The sequence below is a fragment of the Rana temporaria genome, chromosome 8 (assembly GCF_905171775.1).
Source record: "Rana temporaria chromosome 8, aRanTem1.1, whole genome shotgun sequence".
Taxonomy (NCBI): domain Eukaryota; kingdom Metazoa; phylum Chordata; class Amphibia; order Anura; family Ranidae; genus Rana; species Rana temporaria.
In genome coordinates this window covers 158,896,031-158,920,516 of record NC_053496.1, presented here as the reverse complement: position 1 = coordinate 158,920,516, position 24,486 = coordinate 158,896,031, and the positions used below count along the sequence as shown (strand labels likewise).

At 45.9% G+C, this 24,486-nt stretch overlaps 1 protein-coding gene across 3 annotated transcripts in view; it reads left to right on the top strand.

Annotated features, from left to right (window-relative positions):
- The window catches only part of MAPK8 (mitogen-activated protein kinase 8), a 74,482-nt gene that overhangs the window by 13,378 nt on the left and 36,618 nt on the right, over positions 1-24,486 (top strand). For all 3 annotated transcript variants that reach the window (XM_040321015.1, XM_040321014.1, XM_040321016.1), the window contains exons 2-6: positions 4,456-4,638; positions 4,736-4,865; positions 7,603-7,661; positions 8,452-8,590; positions 10,238-10,403. In XM_040321015.1, coding sequence (XP_040176949.1) covers positions 4,517-4,638; positions 4,736-4,865; positions 7,603-7,661; positions 8,452-8,590; positions 10,238-10,403 — 616 coding nt within the window. In that variant the 5' untranslated portion in view covers positions 4,456-4,516. The remainder of the gene's footprint in view (positions 1-4,455; positions 4,639-4,735; positions 4,866-7,602; positions 7,662-8,451; positions 8,591-10,237; positions 10,404-24,486) is intronic.

The following is a 24,486-nucleotide window of genomic DNA, read 5'->3' as shown; positions in this document are numbered from 1 at the left end:
TTTTTTTTTTTTACACTTTTTTTATTTATTTTTTTGATCACTTTTATTCCTATTACAAGAATGTAAACATCCCTTGTAATAGGAATGGTTTGTGACAGGTCCTCTTTATGGAGAGATGCGGGGTCAATAAGACCTCCCCCTCCCCCCACATCTCTCCTCCAGGCTGGAAAGCATGAGATCGTGAAAAAAAAATCATTCCCTGTTCTGGGGACATTTGTATGAGAGGGGAAATCCTCCCACTTACTGGTGTGTCTTGGAGACCGGAAGTAAAGGGAAATCTCCCTAGCTGGGCACAAATGTAAAAAAATAAACAGAGGGTTTTGGACACTTGCCCACACTGGCCCAGATTCAGTAAGATTTGCGCATATATTACGGAGGCACAGGGCAACGATTTTGCCCTGCGCCCCCGCAAATTTGCGCCGCTGCCCTCGATTCAAATTGCGAGGGCGCGCCGTCAAAATTGCCCGGCGTAAGCGCGCGCAATTTAAATGATCCTGCAGGGGGCAGGAATCATTTAAATTAGTCGCGTTCCCGCGCCGATCGTAAAGCGCATGTGCCGTCGGGAAACTTTCCCGACGTGCATTGCGGCAAATGACGTCGCAAGGACGTCATTTGCTTCAAAGTGAACGTGAATGGCGTCCAGCGCCATTCACGAATCACTTACGCAAACAACGTGAAATTCAAATTTCGCAACGCGGGAACGACGGGTATACTTTAGCATTGGCTGCCCCTACTATTAGAAGTGTCAGCCTTACGCTAAACACGCCGTATGGAAACGACGTAACTTGCGTACGCAGGGCTCGCGCAACATTGTGAATCGGTGTTAGTATGCAATTTGCATACTATACACTGAGCACAATGGGAGCGCCCCCTAGTGGTCATCGCAAGAATGCAGCCTAAAATCTGCATTGCATAAGAGCCTTATGCCACGCAGATTTTAGGCTGCAGTTGGCGTTACGATGTTCCTGAATCGGGAGCATTCGTAACGCCGGCGCAAGCAAGCAATTGCGCTGCGTAACTATGGTTACGCAGGCACAATTGCTCTCTGAATCCGGGCCACTGTCCACAACCAAAAAGAGAGAATTTGGCTATACTTACACTATAATAACTAGAATGGGCATCCTGACTTCTGAAAGTAGAATGTCAGCCAAAATGTATTTTCAGGGATAGCACCTATTTGATGGATCGCGCACAGGCTAGGAAATAAAAATTCCATCTTTTTTTTTTTTTTTTTTCCTCCTTAATGGGGAAACAACAGAACAGAAGCTAGACAAATATTGTAACCTTTCCTCACCCTAACCCAGGGCTTGACAAATTTGCTTGGAATCTAGAAGCCAGGAACGTGCCCCGTCCCGCCGAGCTTGCGTGCAGAAACGAACGCATACGTGAGCAGCGCCCGCATATGAAAGCGGTGTTCAAACAACACATGTTGGGTATCACCGCGATTGGTAGAGCAAGAGCAATAATTCTAGCCCTAGACCTCCTCTGTAACTCAAAACATGCAACCTGTAGAATTTTTTTAAACGTTGCCTATGGAGATTTTAAAGGGTAAAAATTTGACGCCATTCCACAAGCGGACGCAGTTTTGAAGCGTGACATGTTGGGTATCAATTTACTTGGCGTAACATTATCTTTCACAATATAAAAAAATATGGGCTAACATTACTGTTGTCTTATTTTTTATTTTTTTTTAAAGTGTGTTTTTTCCAAAAAAAGTGCGCTTGTAAGACCGCTGCGCAAATATTGTGTGACATAAAGTATTACAATGACCGCCATTTTTTTCTATTGGGTGTTAGAAAAGAAATAATGTTTGGGGGTTCTAAGTAAATTTTTTTTTTTTTTTTGTGCTAGAAAATTATTACTTAAAAATTACTTAGTTAAATAAAAATAAAAGCTATTCCAAAAAAAAAAAAGGCTATATGAAGCTATTTAAACCAGCCACCCCGCACACACCATTGGGCAAAAGGCGCCAGATGATGGCTGCAAACACATCCTTCTCTTCTCCACTTTGGGAAGGAGATGGGCGGGCAGTAAAACAGGCAGGAAGCCTCATTAGCATTGCTGGTTTTCTTCTTGTCATACCAACGGCCACCACAAGATGGCACCAGATCACAGAAGGAAGCATAGGCCTGCAGAAGGCCGCAAAGCTGCGGCCTCAATTACCAGCCGGCCCGACGGGATCGCGCAGTGGGGGGCACACCGAGACACAGGATACCCCAGGCGCCAGTTCACTAATTCTCGTCGCAATTGCGACTGGCGTCCAGGGTTTGTCGAACCCTGCAGTTACCATGGGTACATTTTCAAAGAACTAAAAATTTCAACTTGAGAGCCCATCTAGACTGTTACTAGATTTACCTCAATGTGCAGTTCTATATGTGGTGTGTTGCAGTGCCATTCTTTTTGAATGTTCTCCCAACAGGATGTGCAATATAACTGTAGCACATAACATAACACACAAACTGCGTATAAAAAAAAAATTATCCTCTGTTTGGGTCCCCCGCTTGGCTCCTTTCCCCCTGCGGAGTGCCCCCCAAATGCAAGCCTCTTAATATGGGGCCACTCAAGCAAGCTTGCCCTCAGTTCACATCTCTCTTGCCCCCCCTCCCCTCATTGGCTCACTGGCTGTGAATGACAGCGGTAGGAGCCAGTGGCTCCAACTGCTGTGATGTCACAATGTACAGTATAAGGCTTAATTTCCATGGACGTTTTTGGACGTTTTTACAGCCACTTTTCTGAGCTTTTTTTGCAGCTTAAAAACGGCTCTTCATGTTAGTCTATGGCCTCATGCCCACCATGACGTTTTTGAGCTGTAGATGGCTGAGCCGTTTTTAAGCGGGAAAAAAAAAACAGGACCAGTGCGTTCTGAAGCTCTAGCCTTAGAGCTGTAAAAACGCCAGACGTTAAACGCGCAAAAACGCTACCGCTGCGTTTTTGAGCTCCAGCTCAAAAAAAAAAACATGGACAGGCGTTTTTAAGCTGTAAAAAAGGCTAAAAAAAGTGGCTGTAAAAACGTCCATGGAAATTAAGCCTTAGGCTCCATGCACACTGAAGCTGATAAAGGCTATAAAAAACCGCCAGTAGCTTTGCAGGGAGCCTTTCAACGTTTTTTATCGTTTTTGCAATAGCTTTAATCAGCGTTTTTCAGTGTAGCTTTTTTTTTTTTTTTTTCACTTTTTTTTTTTTTTTTCACTTTTTTTTTTTCAATGGATTAAAAAAAGCTGGCACCGGTGTTTTTCAGCGTTTTTTTTCCCGCCAAAAAACGGCACTTTGAACGCAGATTTCGGGCGTTCAGAAAAAAGCCAATCAACTCCAAAGCTCATTAACACTAAAAAACGCCCAGGTGTGCACGGGCACATAGGCTAACATAGAGTTCAGTTTATGGGCTTTAAAAAAAAAAAAAAGCCAAAACGCCAATAAACTTCAGTTTATCAGCTTCAGCCCTGGTTCACACTGGGTACGATTTGAGATGCGATTTGACATGTCAAATCGGCGGCAATTGTCGGCAATGGCACTGTCCTAATCGGTGCGACGCCGCATCTGCGGCGCTGCACCAATTTCAAAAAGTAGTTCCTGTACTACTTTTTGCGATTTCGGGCCGCAATTTACATTGAACCCTGCACAGATGTCTCTTAAATCGCGGCCGAAATCGTGGCAAAATCGTGGCCGCGATTTTGAATTCGCAGCAGTGTGAACCTAGCCTCAGTGATTGGATGTTGGTGATCATAGCAGAACTCAGTGTAAGGAATACACAAGAGAAAATGCATGTTGACAAGGGGAGTGTAGAGGTGGGCGGGGAGTTTACTGACATCACGACTCCACCCACAGAGCTCCATACAACAGACCCACCCACAGAATCTGCAGTTTTTTTGTTCTTATAACAGACAGAGGGGAGACATTTGACAGGTAAGGATACATACAGGAGGCATCTATATCCTTCTAGATCAGCACTATGGCAGTAGTTTAGAAAGGATGAGAGTGGCTTTACATCCACTTTAATGCATTAAGTGAATGAAGAGGAGTGCCATGGTACCATCCAGATCAGCAGCAGGGATGCTACTGGAGAAGGGAGCACACTGAGAGGTAAGTATGCCGTAAAGGCAGGGCAGAGCTGTGGGAGGCTCCCAGCAGGCTCCACCTACTACAGGCTGCCTGTAGCAAATGGGAGGGGTCGGATACAAGAGCAGTCACCCTGCACATGGAGAGAGCAGCAGTGACCAAGTCTGTTACAGCAAGCTCCTGCAGTTTTATGCTTAATTGCTGCACAGATGTAGACGGAGAAACAAAGCACAACAAGAGTCAAATAGGAATACAAATTCCTCTTGTATTTAGACAATATTTACTTATCACAGGGTGTGCGACTTTGTTGAGGTGCGATTTTGTTAAAGTTTATGAAAATCGCAGCTGAACCATGTGACCTTTTTTATTTTCCTCACCTGTGACCTTTTTCTTTGGCAGATTTCGACTATAAAAGCTTTGGGGTTTGGATGAAGCCACTGGGGAAGACGCTCGTGCAATCATGAGCCGAGGAAAACGAGACAACAACTTCTCCGTCTTTGAAATTGGAGATTCCACTTTCACCGTTCTGAAGCGCTACCAAAACCTGAAACCCATTGGATCGGGAGCCCAGGGGATAGTATGGTAAGGAACTTAATAACTCTTATTTATTTTCTTATTCCTTTTCACAATATCCGTTTTGCATTTAATGTTTATGTTGTGTCATTCTTCCCCCCCTCAGCGCTGCATATGATGCTGTTCTAGAAAGACATGTTGCTATCAAAAAGCTGAGTCGACCGTTCCAGAATCAAACCCATGCCAAGAGGGCGTACCGGGAGCTTGTGCTCATGAAATGTGTCAATCACAAGAATGTAAGTTCTGCAGAAAACGATCCCCTCTGGGTGATTATATGAACTAGAAGGATTTTATTGTAGATTCCTACTTTTTTCTGTTCTGAACAACTCTTTGGCAATACTGATGGAGGGAGTGAAAGAATATGTTTGCCTTGTCCCCACCTGAACACTCTGTCATAATAGGAAACATATGAAAGCTTAGAACAGTGGTTGGCAACTTAGGTGTGCTGTAGGGGGCCTCGGTTGTGGCCCCTGATGTCACCAAGGGGGCTGCATAGAATATTCAAAATAATGAATACTACAGAAGACTGCTAGAGACTACAGAGTTACTAAAGCAAACGTTCAGAGACTGGAAACATGATACACATTTGGTTGGATACTAGGGGTACAGAGGTGACTCTAGGCTTTGTGAGGCCTTAGGCAAAATTTAGACACAAGGCCCCACTCCTCCTATCCAGGCACACAGGAGGGTGGCACAGCCGGGCACTCACTTTCTCTCTGGGCGGTCGGCCAGGCTGCAGCAGGTGCCAGGATGGGATCCATCCACCGGAGCTCCTCCTTCCCCTTCACAAATAGGGCAGCTGGATAGTTTCCGACTCCTGAGCCGAAAAGGGCAGCTGGCCAGACGCAGAGAGACCAGGTGAGCTGCGCGGTCTGTAGGAGCCAACATGGACTTGCGGCCCGCCTTGTGTGCCTTTTACAGATGGCCCCTGGAGCCAGTTGGTTAGTCCGCAGTAATGATCGAGCACAGGCAAATTAGGCGGCCGCCTCTGTAGGGGCATGCTGTAGGAGACAGAGACTGACAACATGTTACATGAGACTGCTGCAGGTGCCCATTGGTAGCCATGGGTCCAGAATCCATTGCTGTAGGACATCTCAGAAGCCACAGAAAGCCAAATGCCAGCAGTACACATAGATTTATTTTGGAAAAGTTGACACTGAGGCCTGCCCCAACTCAATCCTTGGGACTGGGACCTCAACAGCACCTTGCACTGCATTGCAGGAGAGGAGTGCAGAGGTTATGTGAAGTCATTTCATGCAGAAGAGGAGTGCAAAAGGTATGCCAGTAGTCACTGTGTAGGAGAGGTTTGCCAAGGGGTGTAACAGCACTTACCCGGAAGAAAAACGCCATAAAAAAGGTATTTGCTGGTTTAGTTTTAGAAAGAGTAATATATATTATGCATTGCAATGAGCTAGTGCAACTTAAAGGAGTTCTCTGACCTAAAACTTTTAACCCCCGCTGTGCCCGGGCTGTAAAACTATACAAAATAAACTGTCACTTACCTGCCTACGATCCCCCGTTGTGCCGATATCGCCGTCCCGTTCTCCGGTCCCGGGCCCCTTCCGCTTCCTGTGTGTCGGTGACTCATAGTGCGCTCAGCCTATCAGCGGCCGCAGCAATGTCCCGTCGCGGCCGCTGATAGGCTGAGCGCACTATGAGTCACCGACACGCAGGAAGCGGAAGAGACCGGAGAACGGGACGGCGATATCGGAACAACGGGGTATCGTAGGCAGGTAAGTGACAGTTTATTTTGTATAGTTTTACAGCCCGGGCACAGCGGGGGTTAAAAGTTTTAGGTCAGAGAACTCCTTTAAGAATTGAAAAACAGAAAAAAATCAGGGTTTACTTCCTCTTTAAAATCTATGTGGAGGATTGGTCAATTTTTTTTTTTTTTTTTAATGAACTCTTGTTTCCTTTTGAGAGCCTCATTATATAACAGTGTGTAATGACACCCTGTGTATGAAAGGAATTAAAGTCGCTTAAAATAACCCATACGAATGATTCTCCCCCAAATACGAGACAAAGCTTCGTATTGAGGGTCAAACAGGAATATCAATCTTTATTGAAAGACTACAGGCTTATATACAGTAAAAGAGGAGGTGCATACATATCCTGCTCATATTACTCTGAAAATACACTTGTGACCAGACCTAATTAACATGAGCTAATTAAGTAATCCCTTTAAGCATTCAAGATGACTTGCCGTCTTGTAGCTCAGAAGACTCAATCAACATTATCACCAATCAACACAGAACTCCTTCGCACAATTACAGGGTCAATTGGCACAAGCCACAATCAAAGACCCTTAGAAGTTATCCTAGACTCATTTACATTATAACAGACAGGTGGCTGGAGGTGCTAACATTAGCATCTCCTTACAGTATATGTCCCAACAGTATGAATGAGTCACTCTTTCTAATATGGCATATATCCTGGGAGATATTGTGGAATACTGTCCCATTTTAAGTAATCCAAGATTTATTCTTAATGTCCATTATTTTCTTGCTCACCCTGTGTCCCTAATATAAACAGGGTGATTTAGACACGAGGTGCAGGGAGAGCTGAAGCAAGGGTATCCCATACTTTCCAAGGGGTTCTGGGTTCCATGGGCCCTCCCGTTACACAGTGTATCTGCACTTGGGTGTTAAGTGCCTTATGGTATATATGTTGAAACTGAGATTTACAATGTTTTGCTAGATTTGATTCACGTTTACTCCCTAGAATATAGAGTGGCTTTATTTCTCTTTACTTATAGTTCTGAAATTGTTCTTTGGGTCAGTTTGGCAAATTTAACATGGAAATCGACTTTACTAGGGCTGTGAATAGCCGTTTGCTATGAGAGACTGGTTGGGGCTGATCACTCAGTTCAAGGCTCTGTAGTATACAGAATAGCACAAGATCTTACTTTTTTATATATGTAAGATAAGATGTGTACTGTATCAGCTTTTTCATTTTTGCTTTTGTGTGTTTCAGATAATTGGGCTCCTAAATGTCTTTACACCACAGAAGTCTCTGGAAGAATTCCAGGACTTGTAAGTATTATCAGCAATCAATGGAGCCATTCCATCTGTTGCAAGCCTTTCTGTCCTTTGATGGATACACTTTCAAGTTTTTACTGCTTCCTTCAGACGGTTTGGACGCTGGCTTTAAAAAAAAAAAACTCCTCCTACCAGCATACCTTAGTTTTCTTTTTCTTGTGCCCTAACTCCGCTGGAAAAAGTCTAACCACATTTTTACTAGCTTTTTTTTTCTGCAATAAAGATTCCTCACCACATTGCTGCTTTGTCTGGTCTCTACATACCAGCTATGCATATTGGCCTTTCTGCAGCTTAGCTTTAGAGTGCCATACCCAGACCTCCTCAGACTGGACGTGGGGGGGGCTAGCCTGGAGTCTGACCTTGGGACACTGTGTTCCATTTGTATTGTTTCCAACCCCTTTCTGATTAAATTGTAAAGGCAAAACATTTGTTCATTTTGGATAGATTAATGAGGGTTATAAACCCTGGAATGTGGGAGTTGGCGACCTCCTGTAAGGACGTTATTCTACTACATAGCTTGGTGTCATCTGCAAACACTGAAATGGTACTTGTAATCCCAGATCATTTTATCACTAGGGTAAAAAGTAAGGGTCCCAACACCGAACCTTGGGGTACACCACTAATAACCTTAGACCACTCATGAATGATAAATTATCTGAATAAGGTCTTTTTTCCAATTTTCGATCTGAATTTTCTAAGCATTTAGACTTCAGCCTACACATTAGCTGTGTGTGGGTAACTGTCAAACGCACGCACACACTGATGCACCTTTTGTCATTCCTAGGTACATCGTGATGGAGCTTATGGATGCTAATTTGTGTCAGGTGATACAGATGGAGCTGGATCATGAGCGTATGTCCTACTTGCTTTACCAGATGTTGTGTGGAATAAAGCACCTACATTCTGCAGGGATCATCCATCGGGTGAGTCATACCAGTGCACTTATTAACCAATTCAATATAGGGCACTTTCACCCCCTTCCTTCCCAGGCCAATTTTCAGCGCTCACACTTTCAATGACAATTGCGCGGTCATGCTACACTAATTCCGTGTTTCCCCGAAAATAAGCCCGGGTCTTATATTAATTTTGACAACAAAAGACACAGTAGGGCTGATTTTCAGCATATGTCTTATGATGCCATGTGCTGTGTCTCTCCCTACCTGCCTGTCATGAATCCCCTGTGTAAAAGTGCTTGTAGAATGTTGGTATCGCACAATGCAAAACTGCTGCATGCCGAGATGTAGTGCCACGTGTCGCCTGCGACACGCCGGAGGTCTGCAGAGGAAGGGGGGGGCCTGAGATCGACCGCTGACATCTTGGAGAGGAAGAGATTGGCTGAGTGCAGCTCGCCACTTGCTGTGCCCGCCGGAGCTCTGCACAGGGAGGAGGGCCGAGATCCCCCGCTGACATCTCGGAGATTGGAAGATGAGCTGAGTGCAGTTCCTAGCCTGCCTCTCCTCCCTGCTCTGAGCACTGTAGGGGGTGTAAAATCCCCAGATGACAGCTGGAAAGAAGCGGGAGATCAGCTGATCGCAGAGCGGCTGTATTCTGAAGGTACTTGGCACAATTGACACACACAGTCTACATTATACACTACTACAACGGAGTAGTGTATACACTATATACACACAAGCACTCTACACTAGGGCTTATTTTCGGGGTAGGGCTTATATTGCAGCCCTTCCCGGAAATCGGGGTAGGTCTTATTTTTGGGGAAACACGGTAGAGCTTTCTTTTGGTGGTATTTATTCACGACTCAGTTTTTTATCTTTTGCGATATAAGCAAAAAAAGAGCGAAAATTTTGAAAAAAATAAATATTTTCTACTTTCCATTTTAAAAGAAATCCAATAAAATCTAATGTCATAAATTTGCCAAAATGTATTCTGCTACATGTCTTTGGTTAAAAAAAAAAAATCCCGTTAAGTGTATAGTAATTGGTTTGTGTGATCACGGACATATGTGTGCAGATAATCCATTGGGACATATGATTTTACTGGGACATATGTTGGGGACAGGTGGTTTTTTTTTCTGTGCGGGGACACTATTTTGGGGACACAGGGCTGGTGATCAGCTCTCCTCTCCTCACTGACAACTTCCGTGTGAGGAGAGCCGATCGCCTAGCAACCGGCTCTCTATTTACATTACATGACGGCTGTGATTGGACACTGCCATCATGTGATTAGGAGGGCCAATCACAGAGCCCTCCTGCCAATCACAGATGCGCCGTGTCCGGGTGACACGAGCGCATCTGGATCGCACCGCTGTGTGGTAGCGCATGCGCGAACACCGTCCTTCTGAGAGACGTTCCTGACCATCCACTCGGAAGAAGGAAGCACCCACCCGGCTGTATGTGTGTGTGTGCGCGTGTGTGCGCGTGTGTGTGTGTGTGTGTGTGTGTTTTTTTGTACATCACAAAGTAACTGAATTTGGATCTCTCTAGACTGTCACACAGGAGCCTTTACATGTACCTAGTGGCTTCACATATATATATTTGATTCTAGCTTTCTCAGCATGGCCCAGAGAAATTCTGAATGTCTTCAGTTAATAATTTATTTTCTGTACTTCACAGGATTTAAAGCCAAGCAACATTGTAGTGAAGTCTGATTGCACCCTAAAAATTCTCGACTTTGGCCTTGCCCGGACAGCAGGGACAAGCTTCATGATGACGCCATATGTTGTGACCCGTTACTACAGAGCTCCGGAAGTGATCTTGGGCATGGGATACAAAGAAAACGGTCAGTCTTTCTACTCGTGTTCACATATGCACTCATGTATTGGAGCTCATTGGCGTAAGCAGGTTGTTTCCTCCTTGGGAGACTTTTCTTTAAATCTAACACCTAGATTTACTTTATGTATATATCCCATGAGGTTTTAGATCATTGTCCTGTTATATGCAGGCAATTAAGGTCCATAGTGTGCAATATGGTACTTAATAAGCATCTGTAATATATGGTAATCATTTTTGATTAAAGAGGAGATGCAGTCTATGGGTTTGAGTAGTGGACGTTGAGCCAAGTTTAGTATAGGAATATAACTTGAATGTGTGCCCCCAATTATCTGCTTTAAAGTAGAATTATGGTTCAGCTTTAAAGCCCAACTCTGGATTCCAAACTTGTTTCCCCTAGAGGTCCCCCTCCTCAGCAGTATGTTTTTTTGTTTTCGTCTCCTGGCTGGTCATGTTACATGCAGGGTCCCCTTCAGTCGTCTCTCTGTGGAGGGTGGTCATGCCCGATGCAGAGTGCAGTGCTGACTAAGGATGAGCTCCGGCGTGTTCGCATTGAACACGTGCAGAGCCCGCCAGGAAGTCGGCACCAGCCAGGCAGACATTTCCCGATCTCTGCAGCCGAGCATCGGACAATGTCTGCCTGGCTGTGATTTAGCGCAGCGCGGGTGCCGACTTCCTGGCGGGCTCTGCACGTGTTCTATGTGAGCACGCCGGAGCTCGTCCGTAGTGCTGACATGAAAACCTCAGCAGTGCTCTCAGCATTAATTCATATCCTACAAATGTGAGTGCGGGGGGCCAAGACTATGATGCCCTGCACTTATCTTCTGTTGTGTCATTTATCCTAGAAAACTGAGGACATTTTGAGGCCGCGCAGACGCACTGGGGGAAATTAATAGACATTTCCCCTAATCGTCTTTCAGGACAGCCACCTGAGAGACCTTGGCTCCTCCCCTCTGTTGGAAACACCGCGCCAGCCCATAAATTTCCTCCTCCCCTGCTGGTCCACAGTTATTTGTGTTTCCTCCAGAGGGGAGACACCATAGGAACAAGCCAGGAGAGCCAAGGGAGGCTCAGGCAAGACGGTCCTGAAAGGGAGCAGGGGCTCTCTGGACAAAAGAGACAGGTACTAACCTGAAAGACAGCCACCCTCACATCCCTGAGCGCAGGTGTAAGTCGGGGGGGCTCCGGTTTTTGTATGCACCGAGTGCGGTGTGAGGAGGTACAGCCAGCGTCCTAGACCAGCGTGTGTGGCTGCCGGAGGAATGGGGATTCCAGACGCGCAAGCCACGCTGTGTACTAGGACCGCTCGGAGCCGATGGCGGGTGACGTCATTCAGGCACGGGGGCGGGTACTTCCGGGTTCGCGGCTTCCGGTTCCGGGCGCGAAACTCAAAAACGGAGCCAGGCAATGGCTGGAGGGAGCTGCATAGACGCTGTAGAGACAGCACACGCGGCGCTGGTGACACAGACATGTCGGAAGCAGAGGGGAAAGATGTTGCTCCAGCAGAGACCAGCTCCAGCCACAGCAAGGTAAGGGGAACCTAGGGTGGATTTCCCCTCTCCTAAAAAATAGCCTACCATCCCTCTACACCCCCCAGGGTAATAGGGAGGGGGAGGTGGGTTAACCCCTCAGTGTCAGAGGGTGATTCATAGGGCCCCTAGTGTGGTAAGCCCATATGAAGACACTGCGCACCTGCCGTGAGCAGGGGGAAGGCTACGGTACTAATCATGGGGTATATATTTTCGCTTGTGTCTTTCAGAAAACTGACAAAGACAAGAATACCCACAGTACAAAGAAAAGATGTCCATCCTGTAAAGTCACACTTAGGGAGTCATGGAAAAAGGCTATTTGTAGCGACTGTATTGATAAGTTAGTACAGGAGCACACTGCGGAACAAAGTGATTTGGCATCATCAGTGAAAGAACTTTCTAATACCTTTGGGTCATTCAAAACATTTTTTGAAAACTTCCAGATCCCGCAGCTTCAGTCAGCTCCTCCTGTACAGGCAACAACATTAGTCCCAGGAGTAAGACCTTCCACTAGTGCAGGCCCTTCAAGAGTTCCTAGTGAGGAGCTAGAAGAGGAACCTGACAGCGCAGTGTCCGGTTCACAGGAATCAGAGGAGGAGGCTCGGGAAGGTGATTCCAGGAAGCCCTCCCGCTACAAGCTCTCCTTGGAGGATGTAGACCACTTATTGGAAGCTATTTATGCCACTCTGGGTATTCAAACAGAGAAAAAACCATTATCATTGCATGACCAAATGTATGAGGGTTTAGGCGACCAGGAAAGTAAAAATTTCCCAGTCCATGATGTCTTGATCGAAGCAATTAAAAAAGAATGGCAGGAACCAGAAAGGAAACCATTCTTTTCCAAAGCTTTGAAAAGACGATTCCCATTTTCGGATGACCCATCCTCAATTTGGAATAAGACACCAAAGCTGGATGCTGCCTTTTCTCAAGTTTCAAGGCACACAGACCTAGCTTTTGAGGACATGGGCATTCTATCCGAACCAATGGATAAGAAAATGGATTCATTACTAAAAAAGTCCTGGGACTCCACGCTGGGTAGTTTAAAACCAGCAATGGCAGTCACCGTGGTAGCCAGGAACATGGAATTTTGGCTGAACCAGATTCAGGAGCACATTGAGGAGGAGACGGCAAAAGACCAAATCCTAGCCTCATTTCCCACATTGTTGAGAGGCATAGCTTATATTGCAGACGCTTCAGCTGAACTGGTACGGATGGCAGCTAGATCGTCTGCATTAGCTAACTCAACCAGGAGGGCCTTATGGTTAAAGACGTGGCAGGGGGACTGCGCGTCTAAAACCAAATTATGCGGCATCCCATTCACAGGGGACCTGCTCTTTGGGCCGGGATTAGAAAAAGTGCTGGACCGTACAGCGGACAAGAAAAAAGCGTTTCCGCTGAAACGCAAAGCACCCTGGAGTCAGCCACAGCAGACCAAAAAGAAACAGAACAAATTTAATTGGGTACCTAAGGGCCCCCGCTTCACACCCAAGGTAGACAATCAGAAAAGACCCTGGGCCCAGAGAGGGAAAGGCAAAGCAGGAGCTATTTTTCGTGCTCCTGAACAAGCCTATGATAAGAAATGACAGATTGCTCACAGTGGGAGGAAGACTGGGGGACTTCCTCCCTCAGTGGGAAAAGGTGACTTCCAATCGATTCATATTGAGGATCATAAAGGAAGGTTATCATCGAGAATTCTCCAGAACACCCCCAAAAAAGTTTTATTTAACAAAACTTCCGAAGGACAGAAGAAAGGCCGAAGGGTTAATGAGAGCCCTGGAGGATCTCAAGAAACAAGAGGTAGTAGTGGAGGTCCCCAAAAAAGAGAGGGGACTTGGGTTCTACTCCCACATTTTTGGAGTACTAAAACCCACGGGGAAGGTCAGACCAATCTTAAACCTAAAACCCCTCAACCTATCCATAACCTACAAGAGGTTCAGAATGGACTCAATTTACTCAGTGAAAGCCCTACTACCTCCAAACTGTTTCCTGGTCTCCTTAGATCTAAAGGACGCCTACTTACACGTTCCAATACACAGGGACCACCAACAGTTCCTGAGATTGGCGATAGAGACGGGAAACAGAACCTTACATTTACAATTCCAGGCCTTACCCTTCGGCCTCTCTTCCTCACCCAGAATCTTCACCAAGATTCTGGCGGAAGCCCTGGCACCCTTGCGAGTCCAAGGCATTTCCATCATTGCATATCTGGACGAGCTGCTGCTGTTCGCAGAAACCCCAGAGAGGTTGCAAAAGAACCTCGAGACCACACAGATCTTTTTGAAAGATCTAGGGTGGTTAATAAATGTGGAAAAATCAAATCTAAAGCCCACACAACAGATAACATACTTGGGGTACGTGATAGACTCTGTACAGCAAAGGATTTTTCTACCCAAAGAAAAGATAGAAAAGATCCAAAAAGAAACAAAGGCAATTCAGGTGAATTCACCATGTACCATCAGACAGATCATGTCAACACTGGGGCTGCTAACATCGGCAATCCCAGCTGTTCAATGGGCAGCCTTACATTTCCGACCACTGCAAATGTTCCTTCTAGAGGTTTGGGACCACAGGCAGGAGTCCTTAGACACCCAGGTTCGAATACCGACACAGGTAAAAAGAACCCTTTGGTGGTGGAGGACGGTGGAAAACTTGACCATAGGTCGGCTGTGGACACTTCCCATTTCCCAAATCCTTACCACGGACGCAAGTGGGATAGGATGGGGAGCACATCTAGGCTCCCAAGTAACACAAGGGATTTGGAAAGGGGAAGAGAGGAGGAGATCCTCCAATTGGAAAGAGTTGAAGGCAGTGGGGCTTGCACTTCAATTCTTCCAGGGACAACTGAAGGGACATCATGTTCAAATAAGATCCGACAACGCTTCAGTTATTGCCTATGTAAACAAGCAGGGTGGAACAAGGAGCGGAACCCTGTGGGCATTAGCGAAAGAAGTCCTGACATGGGGAGAAAGGAATATTCTCTCGCTATCAGCAATCCACCTAAAAGGGGATTTAAACACAGTAGCGGATTTCCTCAGCAGAACTCAGCTGAAGGAAAGCGACTGGGAACTAAATCAGGAGGTGTTCAGGCAGATCACACTAAAATGGGGAACACCTCAAGTGGATTTATTCGCATCCAAGAAGAACAAAAAGGTCAAGACCTTCTTCTCACTAAACAGAGAGGACGGAGCAATAGGAGTGGATGCTTTAGCACAAAGGTGGACTTTCAGGACATGTTATGCCTTTCCTCCACCCGTATTAATTCCACAAGTGTTACGAAAACTGCGTGCAGAGAACACCAACCTGATTCTCATAGCACCTCACTGGCCCAGGAGACCATGGTTCTCTTTACTGAAAGAGCTAGCTATAGAACCCCCCTGGTTGTTGCCAGTCCAGGAGGATCTACTCTCCCAAGGCCCAGTATACTGCCCCCAAGTGGAAAAGTGGAACTTGGCCGCGTGGTTTCTGAGGAGCAACTGCTGAAAGCAAAGGGTTTCTCAAACCACTTAATTGCGACTCTACTGAAAAGTAGAAAGTTAGAGACACGCAAAATTTATGAAAAGGTATGGAAGTGCTTTGGCAAATGGTGCACAGAAAACTCCTTTAATACACAGAGTTCAGTGGCCGTCCTAGAGTTTTTACAAAAGGGAGTAGAAAAAGGACTAAGCCTTAGTACGCTAAAAGGTCAAGTATCCGCACTGTCAGTGTTCCTAGAGGAAAGGCTAGCATCTGACCCATGGATAGTCAGATTCTTCAGATCCTTGAGCCGACAGAGACCTATTCAAACCTCGGTCTTCCCGAAATGGGACCTGTCCTTGGTACTACAAGCTTTGACAGCCAAACCTTTTGAGCCTTTGGAAGATTGCAATCTAAAGACGCTGACACTAAAAGCAGTCTTTTTGGTGGCAATCACCACTGCAAGACGGGTCTGTGAGTTAGAGGCCCTATCGATCAGACCCCCCTTTTTTCAGATCTTCGCAGATCGTATAATTTTTAGATTGGATCCGGGATTCCTGCCTAAAGTAATCTCAAGGTTCCATAGAGAACAAGAAATTATATTACCTTCATTTTGTCCGAACCCTTCCAGAGAACAGGAAGTGAAATTCCATAGCTTAGACGTCAGGAGATGCGTCTTGCATTATTTAGAAGTGACTAAAACTTTAAGGAAAACGGACTCTTTATTTATTTTGCATTCTGGAGCTAGACAAGGACATAGAGCTACCAGACGCACTATAGCTAGATGGTTAAAAGAAGCCATTGAAAAAGCTTACAGTTTAGGAGGCATACCGATCCCAGAGGGTATCAAAGCGCACTCCACAAGGTCTATGGCAGCCTCACAGGCAGAAAGAGCTGGAGCAACGCCGGAGCAGATCTGTAAAGCGGCGACATGGTCCAGTTTTGCCACCTTCGTAAGACACTATAGGGTGGATCTTTGGTCAGCTAAGGATCAGACCTTTGGACGTAAGGTCTTACAAGCTGTGGTCCCGCCCTAGGGTAAGTGCTCGGTTATCCTCTCAGGTGGCTGTCCTGAAAGACGATTAGGGGAAAAACGAAGTTACTTACTGGTAACGTTCTTTCCCGTAGTCTTTCAGGACAGCCGGGTAACCCACCCAAAGGTATGTATAAGATTTCCTTACAGGAATTGTGATATGGTTAACGATGTGTATCATGTTTTCTTGTGTCTCCCCAGCAACTGGAGGTGCTCTAAAAGAACTGAGGACCAGCAGGGGAGGAGGAAATTTATGGGCTGGCGCGGTGTTTCCAACAGAGGGGAGGAGCCAAGGTCTCTCAGGTGGCTGTCCTGAAAGACTACGGGAAAGAACGTTACCAGTAAGTAACTTCGTTTTTTGTGTTTGTGACAGCTTCACATGCCTGTTGGAAATGGGTACATAAGTCTGTCTTAGAAGGGTGCAACACTGAGGTCAGCATAGCCATACCAGATACTCTGTGCCATTTCTGAGCTCCCTTCTCAGCTACTGTGCCCATCACACAGACATAAGTTGGGCCTGATGGGGAACGGAGTTCCCCATAGGGCCCACTTTGCATTTGATTGACAATGCTGCGGCCATAGAATTATGTAGGTGGAGCCTGACTGGTAACTTTGAAACTAGGTCTCTATCTGGTCCGCATCCCATGTGACTCATTGTCCAGATTTGAGCGATTCCATGTTTGGGTAATGTCAGCCAATATCCCTGACCCCTTTCACACTGAGGAGTTTTTCAGGCGGCTTAGCGCTAAAAAATGGCGCCTATATACCGCCAGAAAAACTCCTGCCCTGCAGTCTCAATGTGAAAGCCCGAGTGCTTTCACACTGAGGCGATGTGCTGGCGGGACCGCTCCAAAAGTCCTGCTAGCAGCATCTTTGGAGCGGTGAGAGGAGCGGTGTGTTTACCGCTCCTTCCTATTGAAAACAATGGGACACCGCGGTAATACGCAGAGGCGCATTGCCGGCGGTATTGACCCTTTTCCGGCCGCTAGCGGGGGTTAAAACTGCACCGATAGTGGCGGAATACCGCCGCAAATCTGACGGTAAAGCAGCGCTAAAAATAGCTGCGCTATACCGCCACCGCACCTCCCACCCCAGTGTGAAAGGGGCCTTATTACATTCAGCTTTTGCCCAGGTAGTCTTCTGGCCGACTGCTAAATCCAGGCTGGCAATAGAGCACTTTATGGAAGCTGTCACATTCATGACACCTTTCCATCACTGAGTGCCCCACTCCCTTTCATAATCTGCAAACTGGCAAAAATAACACTTTAAAGCGGTATTAAACTCAAAACCAAAAATGTAATGCATTGCAGCTTACCAATCATTGGATAAGGTGGCTGTATTAGTTTTTTCTTTTTTCAGCTTTAGGCACCTTCAAAATAATGCACACTGCCTACAGCTCTGTTGCCTGCACTTCTCTATAGGCTGTCCTTTTCAGAGCTGTTATACTTGCCTGCTCTCTGCAATTGCTTTTACATACAGCAGCCCCAATCCTCCTTTTCTCGGGTCCCTCTTAGTTTTCTCCTGGCCCCCTCCCTCCTGTTGAGTGCTTCCACAGCAAGCCCCTTGCTATGGGGGCACTCGAGCCAAACTGCAGCTCCCTCTGTCCATTCAGACACGGAGCTGTGGTTTGGCCCCACCCCCTTTCTCTACCGATTGGCTAACTGACTTTTATTGACGGCAGTGGGAGCCAGTGGCACGGTCAATCCGAAGGAGAGTCCCTGACGGCTAAGACGCTCGTGGACAGAGATGGGGCTCGGGTAAGTATTAGGGGGGCTGCTGCACACAGAAAGCTTTTTACCTTAATGCAGAGAATGCGTCAGGATAAAAAAACCTTCTGACTTTACAATCCGTTTAGGTGAAATCTTCTCCCAGTGCCTTCTGCTTGGTATATTTTATCCTCAAAGGGACGTCTTCATAGGATGCAGACAGAGAGCCAGTAGTGTTCATACCAGAATGCCAAGAGCCTAGTTACTAAATTGTAACTTTCTAAGTAATGGCTTTCTGTTGAGAGTTGCACCTATAAGTTAAGAGACAAGTGGGGGGGGGGGGGTGACATGGAGCTAAACAGGTGTAAGGTGTACAGATCTTAAGAGCTAGAGTACAAGAAAGGACACATGCTGGGGTAAGCTCACACCCTCCTGTCAGAAAAGCAGTTGAAGGAACAAATTGCTTTATTGCCCTCACTAAGCCAACGCTGTCAAGTATTAGAGATCTGATTGGGTGCACCAGGCAACACAGACAAGACCTATTTTAATATACTTGCATACATGAGATCTGTTGGCTGGGGGACTCATTAAAGCGGGGGTTCACCCCAAAAAAATTTTTTTAACATTACATCTAGCATACTAAGGACATTTACTTTCGGAAGGTCATGTTTTTGTTTTTTGTTTTTTCTCTGTACATACCTTTTTATATTCTGATTTTGTCCAGGGCTTCCGCGTTCCGATGACCGCGGGACTGGGCGTTCCTATCCTTCGGTTCGATGATTGATGGATTGTGAAACAGTTCCCCTGTCGCACAACGCGCGTCACCAGATTTCCGGAAATAGCCGAGCTGCAAATCGGCACTATACGGCGCCCGCCCAGTCAGCTCTACACGGCGGGCGCAGGCGTCGTATAGTGCCGACTCGCAGCTCGACTATATCCGGAAATCTGGTGACGCGCGTTGTGCGACAGGGGACCTGTTTCACAAGCCGTCAATCATCGAACCGAAGGATAGAGTGACGAGTGCTTATGCGCTAATATGGAACCCTCAATGTGAAATAACCAGAAAAAAATAAATACAGTGCAGCAAAACCTAATCGTGTTTACAATACACAAATACAGAGATAAATAATAAATGGGATTCTGCCCAACGTATCACACAGACATGGTAAGTGTAAACATAGACAAAAGGAATCTAAATAAAATATATAATATAATATATAAATTCCAAGTGATCAGTGAATAATAATGATGTGTAAATAAAGAAAAATAATCATAAATTATGATAATGATAATCAGAGAGCTCACAAGCTCAATATATAAAGTTGCACAAGTACATAAAATAAGCAATGCAGTGCAAAAAAGTCCCATAAACGAGTAAAGTGATGCAGTGCAAAAATCTTAAAAATCAATAGATAGGCTGCCAGATGGAAATGCTGGTATTGCTGAATATCCACTTAACCAGGTAACAGTAATTGACAGATGAATATCATATCCCACACTGGGCTCACAGGACTCTTACCTCCAGGCCAGTGATAAAGTGCATCTGATATAATCCTTACTGGCAGTGCTCTTATGAATGATCTCGGTCAATCCTTCCTTTACACTGATGGAACGTCTCCTCGGCCAATCCAAAAGGTAATAGAGCCCGGGTGGAAAGAGAGAGAGCAAAAGAAGGGGGCTCCAATCGTGAAATACAGTAAGACTCGGGGGTCATTTATTGCAGAAAAACCTGTGCTTACATCAAATCAAACTAAATCGTGCAGTGATAAAAACAAACGAGCGGCGTCCTCAGCGCGGGCTTACGTCACTCCAGGTGTACGTCCGTCCAATCCCTACGCGTTACGACACGGGATCACGTGTCTTCGTCTGGGAACCGAAGGATGGGAACGCCCAGTCCCGCAGTCATCGGAACCCTGAGGCAGGGATAGGAACGCCCAGTCCCGCAGTCATCGGAACCCTGAGGCAGGGATAGGAACGCCCAGTCCCGCAGTCATCGGAACCCTGAGGCAGGGATAGGAACGCCCAGTCCCGCAGTCATCGGAACCCTGAGGCAGGGATAGGAACGCCCAGTCCCGCAGTCATCGGAACCCTGAGGCAGGGATAGGAACGCCCAGTCCCGCAGTCATCGGAACCCTGAGGCAGGGATAGGAACGCCCAGTCCCGCAGTCATCGGAACCCTGAGGCAGGGATAGGAACGCCCAGTCCCGCAGTCATCGGAACCCTGAGGCAGGGATAGGAACGCCCAGTCCCGCAGTCATCGGAACCCTGAGGCAGGGATAGAAACGCCCAGTCCCGCAGTCATCAGAACGCAGAAGCCCTGGACAAAATCAGAATATAAAGGTATGTACGGAGAAAAAAAAAAAGACATGCCGAAAGTAAATGTCCTTCGTATGCTGGCTCTAATATTGGAAATTAGATTTTAGGGTGAACCCCCGCTTTAAGCGCAGTTCTGTAGCCAGGTCGTTTAGTGCCAGCTTTTTTCTTCAGTAATCAATGTTTATTAGCTTTCTTTGCCTAAATTTGCCTTTTTGAGGGCACCATGCAGCCTTTCAAAAGTGTATGTACAGCGGAGACTGTATATAATTATTTGTTTGCTGTCTGCATTACTTTTGAGGAGTTTTTTTGTCATTTCTGTTCTGGAAAAGCCACAAGAAGTGAATGAAATCTCTACAATGTGAGGGCATTACTCTCATAGACTGTTGTCATTGAAACCAGTGATCCCATTAGATGATTTCCCTTTACCTTCTGCTCTGGTGACTTTACAACATTGGATTTCCCGTTGTCTGGGTTAAAATGGTCATCTGAACCGATAATGTGGACGAATCTCCTCTGCAGCGATAAAAACCCAACACAAGTTCTAACACATCTGGGATCCATCCAAAACGACGTCTTTTGGTTGTACATACACTTTACGAAACGTCATGAAATGGCATACGTGTCTGCAATGTGTTTTTGACAGAGCTGTATTTCTAGCCCTCAAAGGACCTAATTGGCCACCCAAAGCTCCTATTTCAGATTTAGGTGGACATTGGTGGGCTGAGTTGCCCACGGGGCTTCTTCCATTTACACAGGTAGAGAGTTCTCGCTACTAGAGTTTCTTGGTCTGCACATTCTAATGGGGATCTAATTGTAGGTGTGGGAAGCTCCTTTATCATATCTGAGATTACATTGGGAGAGTTAAGTACCCAAATGTTAGGTAGGTGGTAATCCACCAATGTCCACCCAAAAGTGAGGCATGAGATTTGGGTGGAATTGGCCTTGAAATGCTGTGCGATGCCAGCAGCATTGGGACTGATTTACCCTTTTAACCCTTTACCTGCCAGCAGAAATGGCAGTACTTTCGTTGGCATTGCAATCGTGTTAAAGTGCACCTGTAGTTTTGTAGCAAGCAGTGTGTTACAATGTAGGAGTGTGTTTGTGTGTTATGCCTCATTCACTCCTGCACTTATGTGCATTTAAAGAACATCTTTAAAGGATGAGCCCCCCGCCCCATATGTTGTCATGGAGTAGAGGGGTGAGCTGCTGGAGTATGTTATCCTGCATACGGGTGGAACATGTAACCTGTTCCTAAAGATGAACTTATGAGTAATATAAATACTGCTGTCACCATTTTATTCCACACAGATGATTTAGTTGACAACACATGTCAAATGTTGCAAACATACATATACATGAAATCTTAACTTCAGTGACTAAGTGTGATCCGTGAAAAAAAAATTGTACCAAATAAATCGTAACGAAGCAGTCCTCTATTGTGACCAAACACAAATAACAGTCCAAAAGTGTAGAAAAAACTGCAAGGTTGAAATGAAGAATTCCACATGGATACGACCCACTTGGTGGTGGTGTCTCTATCCTTTCACAGATTTATAGAGGAGGCTTACCAGATGGTGTTGACTTGGTGAGGTATATACCACCCAAGTCAAAACAGGCTTATATAATCGGTCAGCAAGATGTATCCAGCTGTTTCCGAATCCACATATCCGTTGGCACCGCAAATTCCAATAAACACCAGGAAGTGTAAAATACATGTAAGAGGGAGCTGCGGTGGCTCAACGCGATTGGCACTGCGCTGACAAGCCATTCACCTTTGCGGTCTTGGCTACATGTGAATTGAGTTTGGTGGTCTCAGCCCGGCTCCCGGTGGGGTGTGCTATGCGAGGTAAGCCTGCGCTTAGTACGCCCACCCCCCTCCCACAAAAACCACCACACTTACACGCACTCGAAATTGGGTTAACATGCACGCACTTTGACCACGCGGTCTCTAAAAAGAGAGGCGAAGGACTAACGGGGCTGGTTGAGCAGGCTAGAGCCTCTCACTCCCTTATAGGGAGTCCCTCTGCCCCGTTGGGCTTCAAAGCGGAGCAGGTAGGGCGGGCTGTGTGGAAGGACCCCCTCACGCACCCGCCATTGCCACCCGGAGCATGGAGAAAGGTGGCAGATTGCCTCTGGGGGAGGCCTGCCTACTCCCAACTCCTGCAGTCCGGCTCCTCTCTCGAGTACACGCACAAAATACACAAAAAAAAAGAAAGAAAAAATACATGTACATTTTTTGTTGGAGCCAGAGATACGGTAACCACATAACATGCGTAAATGGAGGGAAACAACTCATAGTGTGATACTGTACAACAGGGGTGTCAAACTCTATTTCATTGTGGGCCGCATCAGCATTATGATTGCCCTCAAAAGGGCCGGTTGCATTTGTAAAATTAGATGTCCAGTGCATCCCCTTCCCTTTACATTGGATGTCAAGAGCCACCCCACCATCAGAAGTTGAGTCCCCCACCCTGCCTTACATCACAGTGCACCCCCTTTCCTTATGCTGCTGCTGGAAAGAAGTTGGATGCATTGCTTGAAAGCAGAAAGTAAGGGTCTAGAGGAGGACCATGGGAGGGCTTGAGCTCTCCTACATCTGCAGGGCCACATGAAATGGCCTGGAGGGCCGGATTCGGCCCGCGGGCCTTGTGTTTGACACCTGTGCCATACAAGGTAGTATTTTATTAAAAATGAACACTCACATTTGAAAGATTGTCATGGGTATATCACAAAGTGTGTATGTGTGTGTGTGAATGGGTCCACCCGATTATATAAGCCTGTTTTGACTTGGGTGGCATACACCTCACCAAGTCAACACCATCTGGTAAGCCTGCTCCATATATCGATGGTGGTATCTCTATCCTTTCACAAAGTGGGTCATACCCATGTGGAATTCTTAATTTTAACCTTGCAGTTTTTTCTACACTTTTGGACTGTTATTTGTGTTTGGTCACAATAGAGGACTGCTTCGTTCCGATTTATTTGTTACAACATTTTTTTTTGATGGATCACTCACTTGGTGTCACTGAAATTAAGATTTCATGTGTATGTATGTTTGCAACGTTTGACATGTATTGTCAACTGACTTGTGCACAAAAATGAGCGCTACACTTTTTTCATATTAACGTACTAGTTTTTGCTGTGTCGGCAGCTCATTTTTGTGTTCACTTAATGTACAGCACAGTATATTCCATATATCATTTTTTGCACACAGATGATTTAGCTTAAGTAGTCACCAGATTTATTAGGGCTTCTCCATGTTCTCTTAATCTTAAAGTGCATCTAAACCCAAAAGCAAAAATGTTAATCTATTGCAGCTTTACAGTCCAGAGTTGTGCTCTCTGCGTTCTGTTCCATTTTAAACACTTTATTTTTCATTCATTTTTCACCGTCTTCTCTGTATGTAACATTCTTGTTTCTCGTTGGCTGCTTCCACTCCCTGTACTGCATCTAGAGAGTGGGCAATGGCTGATTTTAAACATGCCTGGTCCATTTCTCTTCCGTTCATAGACGGACACAGCCTTCTTTGACATTCGGGTTATGCTTCTTCCTACCAAGCATAACCCTAATGTCAATGAAGGCTGTGTCCGTCTATGAACTCAGAGAAATGGATTTTACGGTGAGTACAAAAATCCTATTTTCTCTTCCGTTCATAGACGGACACAGCCTTCATTGACATTAGGGTTATGCTTGGTAGGAAGAAGCATAACCCTAATGTCAAAGAAGGCTGTGTCCGTCTATGAACTCGGAGAAATGGATTTTACGGTGAGTACAAAAATCCTATTTTTTCTTACATAGGGGATGATGTGATTAATACTGTTTTTTCTGGCGTATAAGACTACCTTTTACACTTAAAAAAACTGGCCAAAAAGCAGGGGTCGTCTTATACGCCGGGTCAGCTGCTCGGATGCCTGCTGGATGTGCAGTAATACTGTATGTAGCTTCGGCTACATACAGTATATACCGCTTAGCCAATCCCAGTGGGTGATGTATTCAAATGAATACAGATCCTGCTTGGATTGGAGTAACAACCTCTGCCAATCGGAGCAGGCTACA